This window comes from Eublepharis macularius, chromosome 7 (assembly GCF_028583425.1).
Source record: "Eublepharis macularius isolate TG4126 chromosome 7, MPM_Emac_v1.0, whole genome shotgun sequence".
NCBI lineage: Eukaryota > Metazoa > Chordata > Lepidosauria > Squamata > Eublepharidae > Eublepharis > Eublepharis macularius.
In genome coordinates, this window is record NC_072796.1 from 46,743,664 (window position 1) to 46,761,368 (window position 17,705).

Consider the following 17,705-nt stretch of genomic DNA (forward strand, 5'->3'; position numbering starts at 1 on the left):
ACAGACTGTGACCTCTACGCATATCAGCTCTGGGTAGGTCTCTATGGGAGAAGGTGGTCCTTGAGATACTGTGGTCCCAGGCTGTCTAGGTTCTTAAAGTTTAAACCTAAATTGAGCTCAGAAATCAACTGGTGACCCAGTTCAGATATATTGTAGATATATATTCTTGGCATATATGTGGCAGCCTAATGAAACACCTGAGGTATTGAAGTAAATGGGTATGAATGGTATTTACTTTTACTGTGCAACTTGCAAAATGTTGTCTAATTAGCCTGCAAAGGAAACTGTAAGATTCTTTGCAAAGAAAATGAATACTTTAATCATAGGTGGAGGGAGAATACATACATAGCTGCCATAGTTCTGTAGTATAACTTTCCAGCTCTAAAGACCAAAACAGGACTATGTCAGCTTTCAGTTTGCCTTGAAAGGGCCAGGATGGCCATCTTTGGCCTTGAAGCAATGCAGGAGTGAAGATTGTAGCAGCAGAGAATAGTAAATGGCAATGATATGGATTGCAGAAAGAGTTCTGTTGTGCCATCGTGGAATCTTCTATGTTCAGCTGCTGCACCCACAGTACAAGCAGATAATGGATTTAACTTCTCTCTCTTTAAAGTTTCTATTTATTTATTTATTTTATTGCACTTCTAGACCACCCTCCCTGTCAGACAAGCTCAGGGCGGTATAACAACATATGATTTTTACATAAAGATTAAAAACAATAAAAACATTATAAAAACATTAAAACATTATTCCATATACAATTAAAATTGGCGGATATAAATTTTAAAATACAGCATTTTAGACACAAGGCTTGGCTCTTGCATCATGCCCTGCATCACACTTACGACCTCCTACATGGGTGGTGGACGGTCTTCAGCAGTATGGCCGGCGAGAGGACAGCCTAGCCCCCACCAAATGCCTGGCGGAACATCTCCATCTTGCAGGCCCAGCGGAAAGATAACAAATCCTGCCGGGCCCTAGTTTCCTCAGACAGAGAGTTCCACCAGGTTGGAGCCAGGACCGAAAAGGCCCTGGCTCTGGTAGAGGCCAGGTGGACCCCCCCTGGGGCCAGGGAACATCAGCAAGTGCTTATTGGCTGATCGAAGTGACCTCTGGGGAACATATGGGGAGAGGCGATCCTGAAGGTATGCTGGGCCCAGTCTGCATAGGGTTTTATAGGTCAGCACTAGAACCTTGAACCGGACCCGATACTCAACCGGTAACCAGTGCAGCTGACGGAGGATGGGTGATAATAGTAATAGTCTTTTGGTGCTACACCTCTGAAGATGCCAGCCACAGCTGCTGGCGAAACGTCAGGAACTACAATGCCAAGACCACGGCTATACAGCCCGGGGAATCTACAACAACCAATAGTAACATACTTTGTAAACTGCTCTGAGTGGGCATTAAGTTGTCCTGAAGGGCGGTATATAAATCGAATGTTGTTATTATGGTTACACTCTGCATTTTCAGTCCCCCCCACAGCTGAATCAGCAGAGATGTAAGTTCTTTCTCTGTATGGAGAATTTTTAGAAGTTAAAGCATGGAAGCTTTATTATGAGTCAGTTAGGAAAGGAAGAGAGATTATGGTAGTCTCAGTAAACTCCTGAAAAATCAGTAAGCTGTGACAGATTCATTCTAAAGAAATGGCTGAATTTGAAGAAAGATTAAGCAGGAGGTTTTCATTACAAAGAAAAAAGTAACATGGCATTTATGGATTACAATGTTGTCCTTTCTGAATTTAAGCATAGGATTTTCCCCATGTGTTGTAAATTGCATTGAGCATGTTAAATGAAGTATGCTTGTGTTTCTATGACTTCAACGAGATCTTAGTGTTTCTACAGTGCTGGGTAGCTGACAGTTTTATTAATTACTGTCGTGCTTCTTTGTCCTTTAAAGATCTAGCCTGCTTTTATGTTAACAAAAAAATTGTTTAAAAGTGTGTGGCAAGTAGGGGAATGCAACCCCAAAATCCAGAAGCTTTGGGATTCTGGTATTTAGTTCAATTCGGTATGCTTCGTAAAAGATTTGGAGCATACTGAAGTGATGGGGAGCAAACCCCCCACCCCCCTGGGGCAAACCCATCCACCCCACTTACCTGACCAGCAGGGAGAGGGGAGGCCAATCAGCTGACCAGTGAGGAAGGCCGGAGCCTGCTCCTCCAGAGCCTGCACCACCTTCTCTGCCGCTGCAGCGGCCAGCACGGCAGCAATGAAGGCCAGAGCTGGTTCCTCCGGGGCCCGCGCCGCTGCAGCAGCCAGCAGAGCAGCAGGGAAGGCTGGAGCTGGTTCCTTCAGGACCTGCACCACCTCCTCTGTCACCACAGCAGCCAGCAGGGTGGTGCAGAAGGCTGAAGCCAGGACCCATGCTGCCTCCACTGCAACAGGCAGCAGGGCACCGGGGAAGGCCAGAGCCAGCTCCTCTGGGGCCTGCGGCGCCTCTGCTGCCGCCGCCGCACCAGCAGGGTGGCAGGGAAGCTGCCCCCTCTGCCGCCACAGCTTCGCAGCTCCACTTCACAGCAGCATGGAAAGGGGCATTTAAACCCCCACCAGCTGGATCAGCTGCTTGGCAGAGATCTCCCCAACCAAGCAGCTGATCAGGGTTTAAATGCACCTTTCTGTGCCGCTGCAGAGCGGCACGGAAAGGGACATTTAAACCCCTTGTCCCGAAGCGGATTTGATTTGGGGTTTCCGAATCATTGCGAATCGGGTCCAATTCAGGTACTGTACCCAAATTGGAAACTCAAATCGTCCATCCCTAGTGGCAAGTAATACCAAATTTGGATGAAATAACAAATATTATGATAGGTGATAGGATGTAGCTCTTTGAATCAAGATGTTGGAGCTAGTTTGGCATAGTTGCTAGAACATAGGGCCCAAATTCAGATCTCTGCTCTGACATGGAAGCTTGCTGGTGGCATATACCCATTGCCCTCTGTCAGCCTAACCTGTCTCTCAGGGTTGTTGTGAGGATAATTGAAACACAGACTATGTGTGCTTCCCTGAGCTCCGTGGAGGAAGGGCATGACTGAGAGATAAATATGCTTTAATTCATGATTAGTTTCTTTCATGCTCTTGTTTAAGATATGAAAAAATGCATTTGCAAAAGATTTGATTTCATATGAAAGATGTATGGGGAGATAAAACGTCATTTGTTTTTGCCAAGGCAAATCTGTATGCCTAGAAAAAGGCTTAGAATACTGCTGTATTAATTATGTAATGGGATGCTCAAGCAACTGTCTTCAACGTTCTTACGAGGGTTGGTGGAATTTAGAGGAGTACTACTTGTAAAGATTCTGGCAATAAAGGGAAACTTGAAGGAATTATTTTGAGATAAGTAAGCTTGCACAATTCGCCAGACTCTTAACAGGGCAAAAGGAAACAGTTTCCTAGGAGTGAGGACCAATGAATAGGCCCAGGCAGGGTCTGCTTAGGATTGCTCTCTGAATATTCCATATATAAGTTTATTAAGGAAGTTACAAAATGACACTAAAACAAAATGACGTTCGACAGAAAAGAGTAGCAAACTTGGCAGAACACAGAGGTCCAACAGAAGGCAGACCATGCCCCATCAGCAGAAAAAACTAATGTTACCAAGCTGGCTGGGGGGAATTTGGCTAGCATTCATCCTTGAGTTCATTATATGGTGCTAGGATAGCTTTTAAAGGCCTAGAGCCATGTGCCAGGACTGATTGTGTGAAGGCCTGTATGATTGCAGACCATTAAATGTTACAGCAGAGGCGTGGGATGAACCTAAGGGAAAAACTTCTTTTGTGGAGCCAGTGTAATTTTTAAGGGGCAACTTCAAATATTTCATCTTGTTAATTCATACTTGTACTTGATGATACACAGCAGCAAAAAGGCAGAGTGCCCAATGCAAGAGCCAGGACATTTTCTTTATCCATTAGGTTATTCTTCTTCATTCTCTTTGTACCAAGCTGCCCTTCAAATAAAGCCAAAACCTCTAGGCAAAGCCAGTTGCTAGGTTTCAGGCTATGCCACTTGCTCTCAGGGCTTCAGGGCAACAAGTTGGGATCTCTCTCTAATTGCACACTTAATGGCTTATGGGAGTCTGGTGCATGCCAGGTTCTTTTAAGAAGTGCATATGTAAATTGGAGATCAGAAGCAGTCTGGCAATAAATAACTGCATTTAGCCCACAGTTAACTTTCATTTTACTGTGTTTTACTGTGTATGGGTGTCAAAAATGGCTGGCTGTACAATAAGACAAAACGAGGTGGTGGCTTAAGGCAGTAGATTTGGGGATGGGGGCCGCCAGCGTTTTGCCGTTGTCATCGCAGCAGCATGCTGTGACAATTCCTGTTGTGCATGCACAGATTGTGGTATTATCTTTCAAGATGCCTGGAAAATGAGGCGGGAAGGAACACTGGGTGCTGTGACTCCTCTGTGAGGACAGCAATGGTGAGAGGCAGTGGGGGAGAGCTGGTGTGGTGTAGCAGTTAGAATATTGGATGAGTACTTGGGGCAACTATATTCAAATCCCCAGTTTGCTGTGGAAGCTCACCAGGTGACCTGGGGCCCATCATAATCTCTCAGCGTGGTTGTGAAGATAGAGTAGAGGAGTGGAGAACAATGTGATAAGCTGATTTGGATTCCTGTGAGGGAGAAAAATGGTATATATTTTTTAAAAAAATATAAAAATATAAAATTGAAATGGTGAGAGGCAGTGATGGGTGAGAGCCTGAAGCAATAATAACATAAGAACATTCAATTTTATACCACCTGTCGCAACCTAGCCAGAGGCACCAGTCCAACTGAGGAACAGGCAGGCAAGTAGTCACAGCAAGCTGAGGGTCAGAGCCAAGGTGTCAGTCCAGCAGAGGAGCAGACAGGTGGGAGTCCAACAAACAAGCCAGGGGTCAGAGTCAAGGAGTCCATCAGATGGAGGAGCAGGCAGCAGGGAGAGTCTAGGGGGCAGGCCAAGGTCAGAGTCCGGTAAGTCATTCAGCAGGGCAAGGTACAAGGCAGTTCCAGGGCTCTGATTGCAGGGAGTGGTTTCCGCTCCCACAGAGCTGCCTTCGCTTTATTCTTCCTCTTCTCTGCTGGCCCAGGGAACTCAGGCTTCTCTTTTGCTCTGGGGGAGTCTTTGTTTCCACCAGTCTGCGCAGAGGTTTCTGGCTGCTCCTGCTGAGTTTCCTCTAGAGCAGCAGCTGGCTCTGGCTCCAGAGTAGACCCTGCTGGCTCTTCCATGGCTGGCTCTGGCTCTAGAGTAGCCTCTGCTGGCTCTTCCTGCTCGTCTTCTGAGGAGGACTCTGAGGCAAGAGGTAAGGTGGCCAGTCAAGGCTGAGGCTGACTCACGACACCACCCTTCAGGACAACTTAACGCCCACACAGAGTGGTTTACAAAATATAAACCTCCTCTTGCCACATCTCTTTAATGCCACGACTTCGGGCATGCAGACATTCACAGGTATTGTGGCATAATTTCTAGTGTTTAGTGGAAGCTGTGCCATTAGTACAGTTGCTCAATGTGACATCATCAGGCTGTGCCCCATGAATGTCATTTTTGAGATTCCGGGGTCCGATAACCCTGAGTTATGGGCTGGCCAAGTTTTTAAAGTTACCATTGTAGAAGAAAACTACAGGATGTGTTTAGGAACCCTGGCCTGTTACGCATCTCTTCCTTTTTTCATTGATGCAGTCCAGAAGGTGACAGTAGTGTCCTTAGACCTCTGTTAAGTACTTAGGGAATAACCTGAACTTGTAATATGACATTGATTATCACCTCTGTCTTTGGATGAAGATTGAAGAATAGTATCTCTTTAATTCTGTGATGATGTCCTTTGCCTTGGAAAATGGAATTAGAACCAGTTAATTTCATACCTTACTGTGACTGAATTAGGACAGTACCACCGTGGTGCTCCTCAGCCAATTAGAGTTCCTACAGCTGACCTATTAGATCCCAGCAGCCACTCAATGTGCTTTCTGGTTGGTGATCTCAGGCTACCTGGAAGCTAAGTGACCATTTCTGGCTTTACAAACTCCTCCTGTTTGAAAGAGGGGAAAACGGATGTTATTCCTCTTCTTGAGGAGAAATGTTTCTACTCTAATTCTTAACCTGAAAGTTTCTTGGTATCCAGATGGGCATGAGAAGGGCTTGTTCTGTGTCCTTGCAAAGAACTTACAGACCCTCTGGTGTACCCTCAAGCCCCCCGCCTCCCATCGGGATACCTGGATTCTAATTTCAGAAACACTGTTCCAGCATGCCAAGACTTTAAAAGAAAATTGACCTTATTAAAATTCTATGTAGTGAGATTTTGTAAATCAATTTTAAATGGAACTGTATGTCTGGAAGGAAAGTGTTCTGAGGCAATTAAATTGAGAATTCAAGGTAAAGTTCATTTAATTGCAAATGTAGAAAAGGTTTTGAAAATGGAGAGGTATTTGTTTATGCTACTTAAATTCCATGAGGTATTCTTTTGGTGTAAACAGTTTAATGCTTTTCTAGCAATATTCCGTTTATAGCTAGATTTCTAAAGCTTTTGTTAATCTGAACAGACCTCATTAAAGAGTATTAAAAAGAAGTAATCTTGAATACTTTGGTTCCTATCTAGAGAAAAATATAATTAAAAATACCTCATAATGTATAGTATGAAATGAAATTCTGAGAATATATAAAGGTCTGTAGGGATAACCTTAAATTAAAGAGAGGTAAATTTAATATTTGCTGTGCTATTTGCTCTGAAAAATAGTCACAATTCCTACATATATTTCATGAACATTTGGCAAAATGTTAAGGTTATCAAAACTATTAACATACCACTTAACACATCAAGCAAGATTGATGAGTTTTTTTCTAAGAGGAGTTGGGAAACCTGTTTAAATGTTTTTGAGGAGAAAGAACTGTAAAACTTCTTTAAGACATTTTTAGACTTTCTTTCTCCAAAGAAAGACTTAAGGTGGCGAATTATGACAATCACACCAGTTTAAAAACTAAATGAAATACCGTTGCCAGAAAATACATAACAAATACACTGTAACAATTCTGCTTTACACTGTTTCCTGAAATTGTAATGTCATATCTCAGAGAAATGCTGATTAAAATGCTCTGGATAATTAAATTTAAGAGTGAGTTCCTTTTTGGCATACCCAGAAAGGCATTTTATGGTGTGGAAGAGGCTGCTACTGAGAACAGTGGCAGCTTTAACAAGCCTGCTTTAGGGACGCTTGAAAGGCCCTGATGAGAAGCTCTCTCCTGGTTTAGTACGCTGGTATCGGGTTACAGAAGATTGAACACTCAAATCATTTGCTTTGATTTGCGTGTTACAGTGGTTTGGATCCAGCACAGCGATTCTGAGGGTGCCAGGTCTTTGCCTGTGGAATGCAGCTTTCTCTCCTTCTCATCCCCATGGCAGCCTGAAATGCTTCCCAAAAAGCCCTTCTCCCCCAGGAACAGAATGTGGGGTGGATGTTTTGGGCTACCATACTCTGCAGGTGGAAGTACTTGTGCCCGTGAGAATGTAGTGCTGGATCCAACCTGTTTTACCTGTCAGCTCACCTGAGCAATGGCATTTATTCTTTATACACGCATGCATGCACATGCAGAGTAGAAGCTATAGATCTCATCTTACATGGTGATAAAATTTTACTGTATTTTGCTTGTTTCTGGTTTCTTCTTATAAAGCCAGACTCTGTGATTGTAATTCCACAGGTGTGTGTGTACGTACATACACACACACAAGGCAATCATATACTGTTTGAACATATTTATGAACTGTTAGTTTTGCTTTGTTAAAATATATAATATAGATTGTTTGTGTACCTCTTGAATTCTCGTACTCAGCTGTTTTGGAAGCACTTTCTGCACCATTAAGTTCATTATTATCGCCAACATCCTGTCAGCAACAGTTTTACAAAGGTGTCCACCAAAAGAATGGCTATGGCAGCAACCTGGCATGAAAACTGCATACTCAGTTACTTGCCTACTGCAAGAAAAGTCACCACTGGGTATTGCTTAGAGTAGGCATTCTCTGATTAGAAATTGCATGGGCATGCTGGAATATACATTAGTGTTTTTTTTTCTTTTTGTGAAGTACTCAGAACAACCAAGTACCATTATGAAAAAGAACCAGTGAAAATTACTTATCTCATTAACTATAATTTCTGCTGTGCTTCCCTTATAAATATGAGTCCTCTGTGCGTTTTGGAATTGCATGTCATATGTCTCATATGGTTAAAGTTTGACTTAGGTTAAACATTCCAGTTATTCCCCTAGAATTATTGGTAAAAGTCTACCTTTTTCTGACTCTTCTTCAGAAGATACCTACAGCCAAAGATTCCCTTTGTCTGGAATTCTGTATTTTTCTTCATATCATACTTCATTGTTCATGTTCTGTATTCTTGCTGTGCTATTAAAGGACAGTAATCATTGTATACTTTTTTAGAAAAGCACAAGAAGGAAAAAAGAAAGTTGTCCTAGCCGGATGTGTTCCACAAGCTCAGCCTCGCCAAGAATACCTACAAGGACTGAGCATTATTGGGGTAAGAAGGCTCTTTATGCAACATACTTGCAGTCCAAACCCCAAAAGTTTACTCAAGAATTATAATAATGAAAGAGTATTAGGTCATTTTTTTTTACATCCAGAAGTCCGGATTCAAATCTTTGCTTAGCCACAAAGTTTACTGGCTGACCTGGACCAAGGCTTAGTGGTAGGGCATCTGCTTTGTATGCAGAAGATGCCAGGTTCAGTCCTTGTTACCTTCAGTTAAAAAGATTGAGTGATGGGAAAGACCTCTACCTGGGACACAGGAGAGTTACTGTTTTTCAGAGAACACAGTACTGACCTTGATAGACAGGTTCATGTTTTCAAGTGGCTATTCTGTCTTTCTGTATAACTTCCGCCTACATATGTTGTGAGAATAGAATGGGAGACAGGTGGAACTGTGTACTTGGCTCCGATCTTCTTAGATAAAAATGTAATAATCATAATTTTATAATGTGTATGTATGTAAACATTTATCAAGTTATGAGTGTCAAAAGTTGGTAAATACTCGGACATCATCTCTGCAAATGATTATGTGTTTATATCATTAGCTAATACGCACACTCCCCCTAATCTTATCTCACAGGGTTAGAATAGAGGAGAGGGCAACAATGTAAGGTACTCTGGGTCTCCTTTGGGGAGAAGAGCATGGTATAAATGACATAAATCAAATCCCAAGAGTGAAAAGGTCCATGTAGTGAAGAATATATCGATGAGCCAAAAATTCTTTGGTTATGAGAAAGGTCAAGGCACTTACAAGCCTAATCTATAAAGAATGGAAATTTATAAGACAAGCGTTAATATCTGTGTTCCATGAGTAGTTGTTACAGTGTACAGTATAATCTGTATGCTTGCGTACTCTTAGACTCCATAGATCAAGATGGGTAGCCATATTACAGTGCAATCCTAAGCAGAGTTACTCCAGTCTAAGCTCATTGACTTCAATGGGCTTAGACTGGGGTAACTCTGTATAGGATTGCACTGTTAGTCTATCTGTAGCAGTAGAAAGGAGCAAAAGTCCAGTAGCACCTATAAGACTAACAAAATTTGTGGTAGTGTATGAGCTTTTGTGACTCACAAAAGCTCTTATAGGTGCTACTGGACTCTTGCTTCTTAGTCTCCATGCACTCTTGTTTTTCTTGATCTTTTAGCCCAGTAATGAACTCAGGAGAAGTATCCAGGAACAGCTTTCCCAGTTAGTTGCATACTCATGCACCGAGGGTTGGATCTTGCAGACCATTGCTGTAATACAGGCACTTTACTCTAGCAGAAGGATCCTTCTCCCGGCACAAAGTGCTTCTGGGCATCTTGCATCATAGGAAGGCTGCTTCTGCCAAAGGAAAGCACTTCCACGAGTGGAATAGATATGAGGGATCCTATACACTGGGTTTCTGCCTATTGTATTTGTATGAGGCACAGTATCTTCTGCCATCTTATCCTCTCCCCAAATGCACACAGGCATTCATCCTCCCAAAGATATATACACAAAGATAAAGACACAAAAAAAAATAGGTTGCAGCTGCTAGATCAAAGCAACTGTTAAAAATTAAGTATCCCAACTATTTCAAATAGATTTTTCTTATTTTACATTCCTTTACAATTTAGAAATGTAATACAGGTTTCAGAGAGATGGGGCACATTGCTCGGGTGAACAGAATTTGAATGGGAAAATGTTTATCCAGTTCCCTTACGTTATGCAGCCACTCAGACAGACTACTGTAATATTTTCAGTCCTGTTCCTCTGATTTGGGTTTTCTATGAGATGGTAGCAGGGGTGGAGCGGTGGGGCTTGCTGGCTGCTGTGTGGTATGAGAGAGAGAGAGTGAGGCTGGAGGTTCAGGTGTGACTGTATCATAGAGAGGCTTGCTACCTATCATATCCAGGTATGCCTCCAACTTCTACTGATTTGTTATTAATCGTGTATTAGTATATCTGTGATCTTTGTATAAGCTAGGATCGCTTCCCTTGTAGAGGTGCTCTTATAAACCATCTTTCCTTCATAGTCAGTAGTTCCTACATTTAGTAATAACAGAAAATCATTTTTATTGCTCTGTAACAAGTGCTTAACTTTCTATGCTGAAAAGATACAGTGGATGAGAAAGAGCGACCTGGATTTAACTCTTGCCAAACTGTATTGGAATAAGTTATTGACTTCCAACTTTCACCAGTTTTCATGACTGTTGTGTGAATAAATTTTAATGCTATAAAGCATGCAGAAACCTCTCCCAAAATTATAAACAATCAGACAAATCAGCTTTACATTGCAAACAGAAATACAGCTTCGATATAGCACAATGTATTACTGTACATGAATTAAATTCTTGCAGTTATAAATCTCCTGCCTTTCAGGTCCAGCAGATTGATCGTGTAGTGGAAGTAGTTGAGGAGACTATCAAAGGTAAGTTTTTTCCCTCCCCAAGTGAAATGTGCTATCATTTACTTATTGCTCCTATTATCTACTAAGAATCTTACTGTATTAAATATATGGAACAGAAGGATTCCCACCGGCATCAGTAAGACATTCTGTAAGAATGGTCACCTGTAGCCTAACAGAATGTTGCCTTGTTCAGACAGGAATCATGCCAATCTGGGTGCATTCATCGTGCTACAAAACAGCAACGCAGAGCAGCACTCTTCTAACTTGTTTCTTTCTTCTGTCAAAAGCCATTTTTAGGATATCTAGTAGTTTAGCACAGGAGATTGCAACACTATAAGGTACACTTATGTATTGTTCTTCAAAAAGTCATGTGCTAGTACTGCAAATGTTACTTGGTTTAAACATTTCAAGTTACATTATTGAGCTTACTGTGGAAGGTAAACAGCACCGTTCATTTGCAGTAGATTTGCATTTGAGTTAAGGAGAGACTAGACTTTCCAGTTGAATAAAATCTATGCAAGTCCTGAATTCGTTACAAAGCATTATTTTGTAAAATGGGTCACTGGACAGGATTGTTGAAAGTAAGCACAGGAAATTACTTCAAGGTTGAATCTCTTCAGACTTAATATAACCTTTCTAGGTTTCAAGTCACATTATCCTGTCTGGTAATACAGTCTATCTGTTACTAGCTTAAATATTAACCAGTGTTTGTTGACAGTTTAGCTACCCTACATAATCAATTGTCTATTATTGGTGATCACTAAAAACTGGCAGGATGAGCTGTATATATAATGAAATAAAGTACTTCTAACATTGGTGTAGAATTCAAGCACAAAAGGGAATTTTCTCTCTAGTCATTTTGTACATGACATTTTCTCTACAGTAATATCCCTTCCCCTGGAAAAAGTATATGCAGTTAATGTGGGAAGAATATGTGAATGTTTTTTTTGTTTTGTTTTTGAAAATATTATTTTTTATTGCCTACATTCACTAACAATACAGAGGGAAAGAAGGGGGGCAGGGGAAGGAAAGAAAAAAACAACAACAACATATAACAACACTACACTACAAATAATGCTTTCCCTTCATACTGCCATTATTAAAAAATTAAAACTTTGTAAGATATTGATGGAGTGGTTGACCTTGCAAAATACAGATTACAATCCAAATTAAGTCTTCCTCCCCCCCCCGGGCCTCGGACGCAGTTCTCTCTGAGCAACTGCAACCGCAGTGCTCGTTCCCTCCCCCCCCCTTCAGACTTCAAATCCTTTTCTTCTTGCTTGGTGTCTTGCTGAAATTCTTGATTTTTGTCCTCAAAATCCCTTAGTTGATCTTCTGATGTTATCTTGTAAGCTTGATCTTTGCAACTAAACCAGATACCTTCCGGAAATAGCCATTTATACTTTATTCCACGTTCCCTCAGAAGAGCTGCGAACTTTTTATACTTAAATCTTCTTTTCCGAACTAAAAATGGGACGTCCTTCAGTATCTTAACTTTATTACCCAGAAAGTCCAGATCCGCATTGTATGAGTTGTATAGGATAGTGTCTCGGATCCTCTTAGATGAAAAATCGATGATGATCTCGCGAGGCAGCTGACGCTTCGTTGCATATTTTGAGGAAGCCCGACGGACTTCCAAAATGGCGCTTTTTACCTCTTTTTTCGTTGCCCTCGCGGGTGTCGCCAATAGTTCCGAGGCCAGACCCCATAAATCCTCATTTTCCTCCTCTTTCACATTATGGAGGCACAAAATTGTCTGTGTTCGTTCCACTTGTAGCCCGATCAGCTGGTTCTCCACCAGCTTTAACTCTTTATTCGTTGCCCTCACGAGTGACGCATTTTCTCGAGCAGACTTCTCTGCCCCCCCCCGCTGCTTCCTTAATGGTTTTCACTTCGCTCTCAATTAAGCCCACCCTTTGATCTGTTTCATTCAGCTTGTCAACAAAGGGCTTTATGGCTTCAATAACCAACCTCTTCACCAAGTCCTCGTGCGACTCTCCTCTCCCCTGCAGGGCAGCCGAGATTGACTTGCCCAAAGCGGGACTCTGCTTTTTTGCTGCCATTTTAGGGGGGGGGGACCGCCGACCAAATTCTGAAACTCAGCGAGGGGGAAGAGCGAGCCTTCTTAGCTTCAGATCCCACCACTCCTTCGCGTGCGCTTGTAATAACAGAAGGGATTCGCTTACTTACAGGCTTCTGCCTAGTTCTGCTCTTTGCCGTTTTCCATGGCCCAAAAAACACAAATGAGCACTGATGCAGTGAACTAAATTCTTCACACAATGTTCACAAAAATAATTTAGTGAATTTGAAAGTAATATACAAGAGTGAATACAACATGTGAAATTCTAAAACATCATAATCACTATAATATCATCACAATCAATCACACACAGCAAGGTGTTACAACACCGAGTAGCATGTGTATCCTCAGAAAAGGGAAGAATCCCAAGAGTTCTCTTATGAGCTGTCTTCAGTCAGTACACTGAGGATTCCCGCTGAAACCGCGGGGGCAGATGAAAAGTCCCTCTGGACAAAGTGGAAAGGAGCTGGAAGACTGGGAGGAGAATGGAAGGCGGTCCCTGGAAGGCGGTCCCTGGAAGTGCGCAGAGTTTCAGCACGTGAAAGAGTTTGTGGGAGAGTCGGAGAAATACCATCGTGGTAGGAGAAACCACGCCCCGTGAAGAAGTGCTCATGAAACAAGCTTGAGATACCCGGAGGCTTGTCGGACGGGGAGGTCCCCCTCGGGGGCTCCCGGTTGCTGTTCTCCACCTGCACATTCCATTCTCCTCCCAGTCTTCCAGCTCCTTTCCACTTTGTCCGGAGGGACTTTTCATCTGCCCCCGCGGTTTCAGCGGGAATCCTCAGTGTACTGACTGAAGACAACTCATAAGAGAACTCTTGGGATTCTTCCCTTTTCTGAGGATACACATGCTACTCGGTGTTGTAACACCTTGCTGTGTGTGATTGATTGTGATGATATTATAGTGATTATGATGTTTTAGAATTTCACATGTTGTATTCACTCTTGTATATTACTTTCAAATTCACTAAATTATTTTTGTGAACATTGTGTGAAGAATTTAGTTCACTGCATCAGTGCTCATTTGTGTTTTTTGGCAAGTTTGGGTGGGTGAGCATCTTTGATAGCCTCTTTTGGTTTGAGTTTTCCATGGCCCGGCAGCACTCAAGGTGCCGTGCACGTCTGCCGGCCTCCATAGGGACAAACGGGCAATTTACCCCCTGCATCGATTTCAGGGGGCTCTTCCCGCCGCGTCCCGGACCCTGCCTCCCTCACTGGGAGTCCTGGGGGCTAATCTTCGCAGATCAGCCGCCCGGTCAGGCTGCTCGGGCGCTTCCTCTCGGACCTGCGGAGAGGAGCGTCTGACATGGCCGAGAAAACGAAACCGAATCGTATATGTGAATGTTTTAACATGTGTGTATGCACTGAAAACAGGCTCACTCAAATTGCATGCCACATGCTTATGCAGTGCTTTCCTCACGCACATAATTTATGTATTTTTATTTATACACACATACATGCACATGAATGTGCGTATATAGAAGTATATAGAATATACTTTCTAGATAATAGTGTTGTCTCTGCAGGCAAAGCATCATGAATGAAGCAACCGAAATTCATTCATTTCCATGTACCTTTCACTAATACTTTATATCCGCCTTCTGTGTTTGTGTCTCAACATAACTGAGAATGTTCGTCTTCTGTGCGTCTGTAATTTTGCAGGAAAGCAAGTTCGTTTTAGGAAACGTGCTAGCAAATCAAGCTCAAAATTACACTTTAAGAAATTTAAAGTTTAATGTTAGAACTAGTTATCAAACTGAAGTAAAAAGCATTGTGATAGCGAGAATATAGAAGTTAATATCAAGGAAGTAGGTAGAAAAGTACTATTTAAAGTACTATTAGAAAAATAATAAAAGGTGGAATGCTTGTAGATGATTTTGATTTGACGGTGCAAAGAACCAGGATTCAGTTTCTGCTCGTGTTACATGTGTATTTGCAAGCAATGTTTATTGCTCCAGTTTCAAGGACAATTGAGGTCGCTGGTTTTCTCCAGGACATAGTTAGGTTTGCCATTACTGTATTGTGGGATCTATGTAGAAGCAGAAGAAAGAGCTTAATAGCTTTTCTTGTGGAAAATTCACAACTGACTCTCTGAAATAACCCAGTCACTTATTGTTCTCATAACAGTGCTACAATATTGCTTATTAGATTAGACCAGGGGTCCCTAGCCTTTTGGCACATGGGAGCCACATTGGAGTCCTCAATACCTAAAGAGGGCCACAACTTAAATCAAAATGTAACAAAATCATTAACCTACCTATTTAGATCAACAATAAACATTCAGAGGTCAATGAAGAAATGTTAACTTGAATGCAGTCTGTTTTGGAACAATATTTTACTATCGAATCCTTTTATCCAGCTACACATGCTTACCTAGTAGTCAGTGTAATTTTGTGGCTGTTTTCTGTTAGCCAAGGCATTAATGTCCAAGTCAGGGTTTGTGACAGACACTCTTAAAATGTCATGTAAATATTCATCTGTAAGTCTTGAGCTACACCTGGATTTCACAATTTTCATCTTGGAAAAAGTTTGTTCACAGATGTATGTGGTGCCAAAGACTGTAAACATGCCTGCAGCAAATATCTGTAGGTTGATAAATCTATCTGGTAGGCCACAATCGAAATTGCACAGACTATTTTCTTTGTAATTGTCTCTGAGATGATCACTAGCTGGCAAATCAATTAGTTCCATCTGAAAAATGTTACTTGCATCTTCTGGTGCTACTTCAAATGGATTTTGAAACATTCTTATTTCCTTTCTGTGCTTATGGCAGTCAGTGAATTGGAATTTCACCTACAATAGGTTCAATGCTTTGACATGTCCTTCAATATGGAATTGTAAATTCGTGTCTTTCTCAAATTTTAGTTCATTGCAGCATGAGAAGTTTGAAAAGGTACTTTCACTAACTTGCTTCACAAAAATGTTTTCGGTTCAGGGATGCATAACACACACAAGCTTTCCTTTCCCTTGCAACCTTAGATTCAATGTGTTCAGATGCTCTGTGATCTCAGATAAGAAAGCCAAATCAAAAATCCATCCAGGGTCAGAAAGTACTTGTTGACCTTCTTTCTCCGTGAGAAAGACATCAACTTAATGGCGAAGACTGAAAAAAACATTTGAGGACTTTGCCTCTACTAAGCCACCTGACTTCTGCATGGTACAATATGTCTCCATATTCTGCACCTATTTCTGAGAGAAAATTTTGAGACCGACGATGAGTAAGGCCATGATGCCTGATGCAATTAATGCTGGATACAATATGCATCATGCTTTCCCACTGAAGAATCTCACTACACAAGGCTTGCTGATGGATCATGCAGTGAAATTGCATGGGAAGTGTACTGTTTAATTTTAGTATCTCTCCATTGAGTCTTGTATCTATACCAGCTTTACTTCCCACCATATTTCTTGCACTATCAGTAGAGATGCTTTTCAATTTATCCCAACTCAGACCAAGATGTTCTACTGATTCACAGTCCTTCAAGAATATGTTTTCTGCAGTTGTAGTGCCTTTCAAACTCTGCAGTAATTCTGAAGCTGGTGTTACCAGAACTGCTCTTTATTATAATGGGGAATGAGCTATAGCAGTCTGTAACTTAAAATTAAGCGCGGATCATAACCTATGTATACGGAGGTCCCGATCCCAGACACTCTAGTGAAAAAGAGGCAGACAACAAATAAGTTCCAAACACGTGTATTTAGTGTGGCGTAAGCCTAACTTGCACAATCATACAAGGAACACACAAGATCTAGGAAAATACAGAGTAGGAAATACAGAGACGTTCGCATTAGCTGGTTCCCAACGATGATAGGGGGAATACTCACTTATCCTGGAGCGAAGCAGAGACACAGCAGCGAGGGTAGTGGTCCAATGCCAGCACTGGAACCACAGACGGACAGCAAGGAAGTCTGGATAGGATGGCACGCGCACCATGCGGTCTGGGAGTCCGGCTTAAATACCCCAAAACGTACCCTGGGGCTGGTGCTGTACTTGGTGGTTCTCACGGATTAAGACAAAGGGTCTAATGGGCTACTGAATGGCTTGGATGGGCCACTTTAGTAATCAGATTGTGATAAGTGACACCTCAGGAAGAGGGGACAAAAGAGGGAGGGGGAAATCCAAGTGGGCTGAAAGGATGTTCCAGCGGACAGGGCTTGTCCTGATGTCATCAGCTTCTGGAATGCGGAGGTTTCTTTGAGATGCATTCTCTAAGTGCTTGGGATGGTCAGCACTTAGTTCCTTCTCCGGGGCGGCTCCTAAGATATGCAGAGCGGGGCGAGGGGCTCTCGCTGCGGACGTGGTGTGCCCGCTTCGCCGAAATGGCTTCCCAAAGCAGTCTTCTTCCCAGGGTCTTCTGGCTGCCTAAGAACATGGATGCCGGCTGGGCATAGCTGGGGCTGGATAGCAGGCTGCCCGGTAGCGAGGGCAAGCTCGGGGACCGACCCGCGGGAGACTCCAGGCGGGAACTGACCAGGGAGCGCCTAGCCAGGCTCGCTGGAGGTTTCCCCGGCAGGCGCCCGGCTGCTAGCAGCGGCTTGGGCCCATATGAGGCAGGCTTCCATGGAGGCAGGGGGAACAACACTTTAAAACACAGTCCAAAGCAGGGAACAGGCACGGTCCGTGGCAGATGGCAATGCAGGCACGGGGCACACTTGTAACATAGTCCAAACACACACTGGGAATTCCAGATACAGGTCAGGGCAGGGCTGCCCAGAAAGAGAGTCCTTTGTGCAGTTATCCAAACAT

The 17,705-nt window shown here is 42.7% G+C and overlaps 1 protein-coding gene across 2 annotated transcripts in view; it reads left to right on the forward strand.

Moving 5' to 3' along the window:
* CDKAL1 (CDK5 regulatory subunit associated protein 1 like 1) overlaps positions 1–17,705 on the forward strand; it is a 480,236-nt gene that overhangs the window by 128,162 nt on the left and 334,369 nt on the right. For both annotated transcript variants that reach the window (XM_054985473.1, XM_054985474.1), the window contains 2 exons: positions 8,403–8,499; positions 10,851–10,899. In XM_054985473.1, the coding sequence (XP_054841448.1) occupies positions 8,403–8,499; positions 10,851–10,899 (146 nt within the window). The remainder of the gene's footprint in view (positions 1–8,402; positions 8,500–10,850; positions 10,900–17,705) is intronic.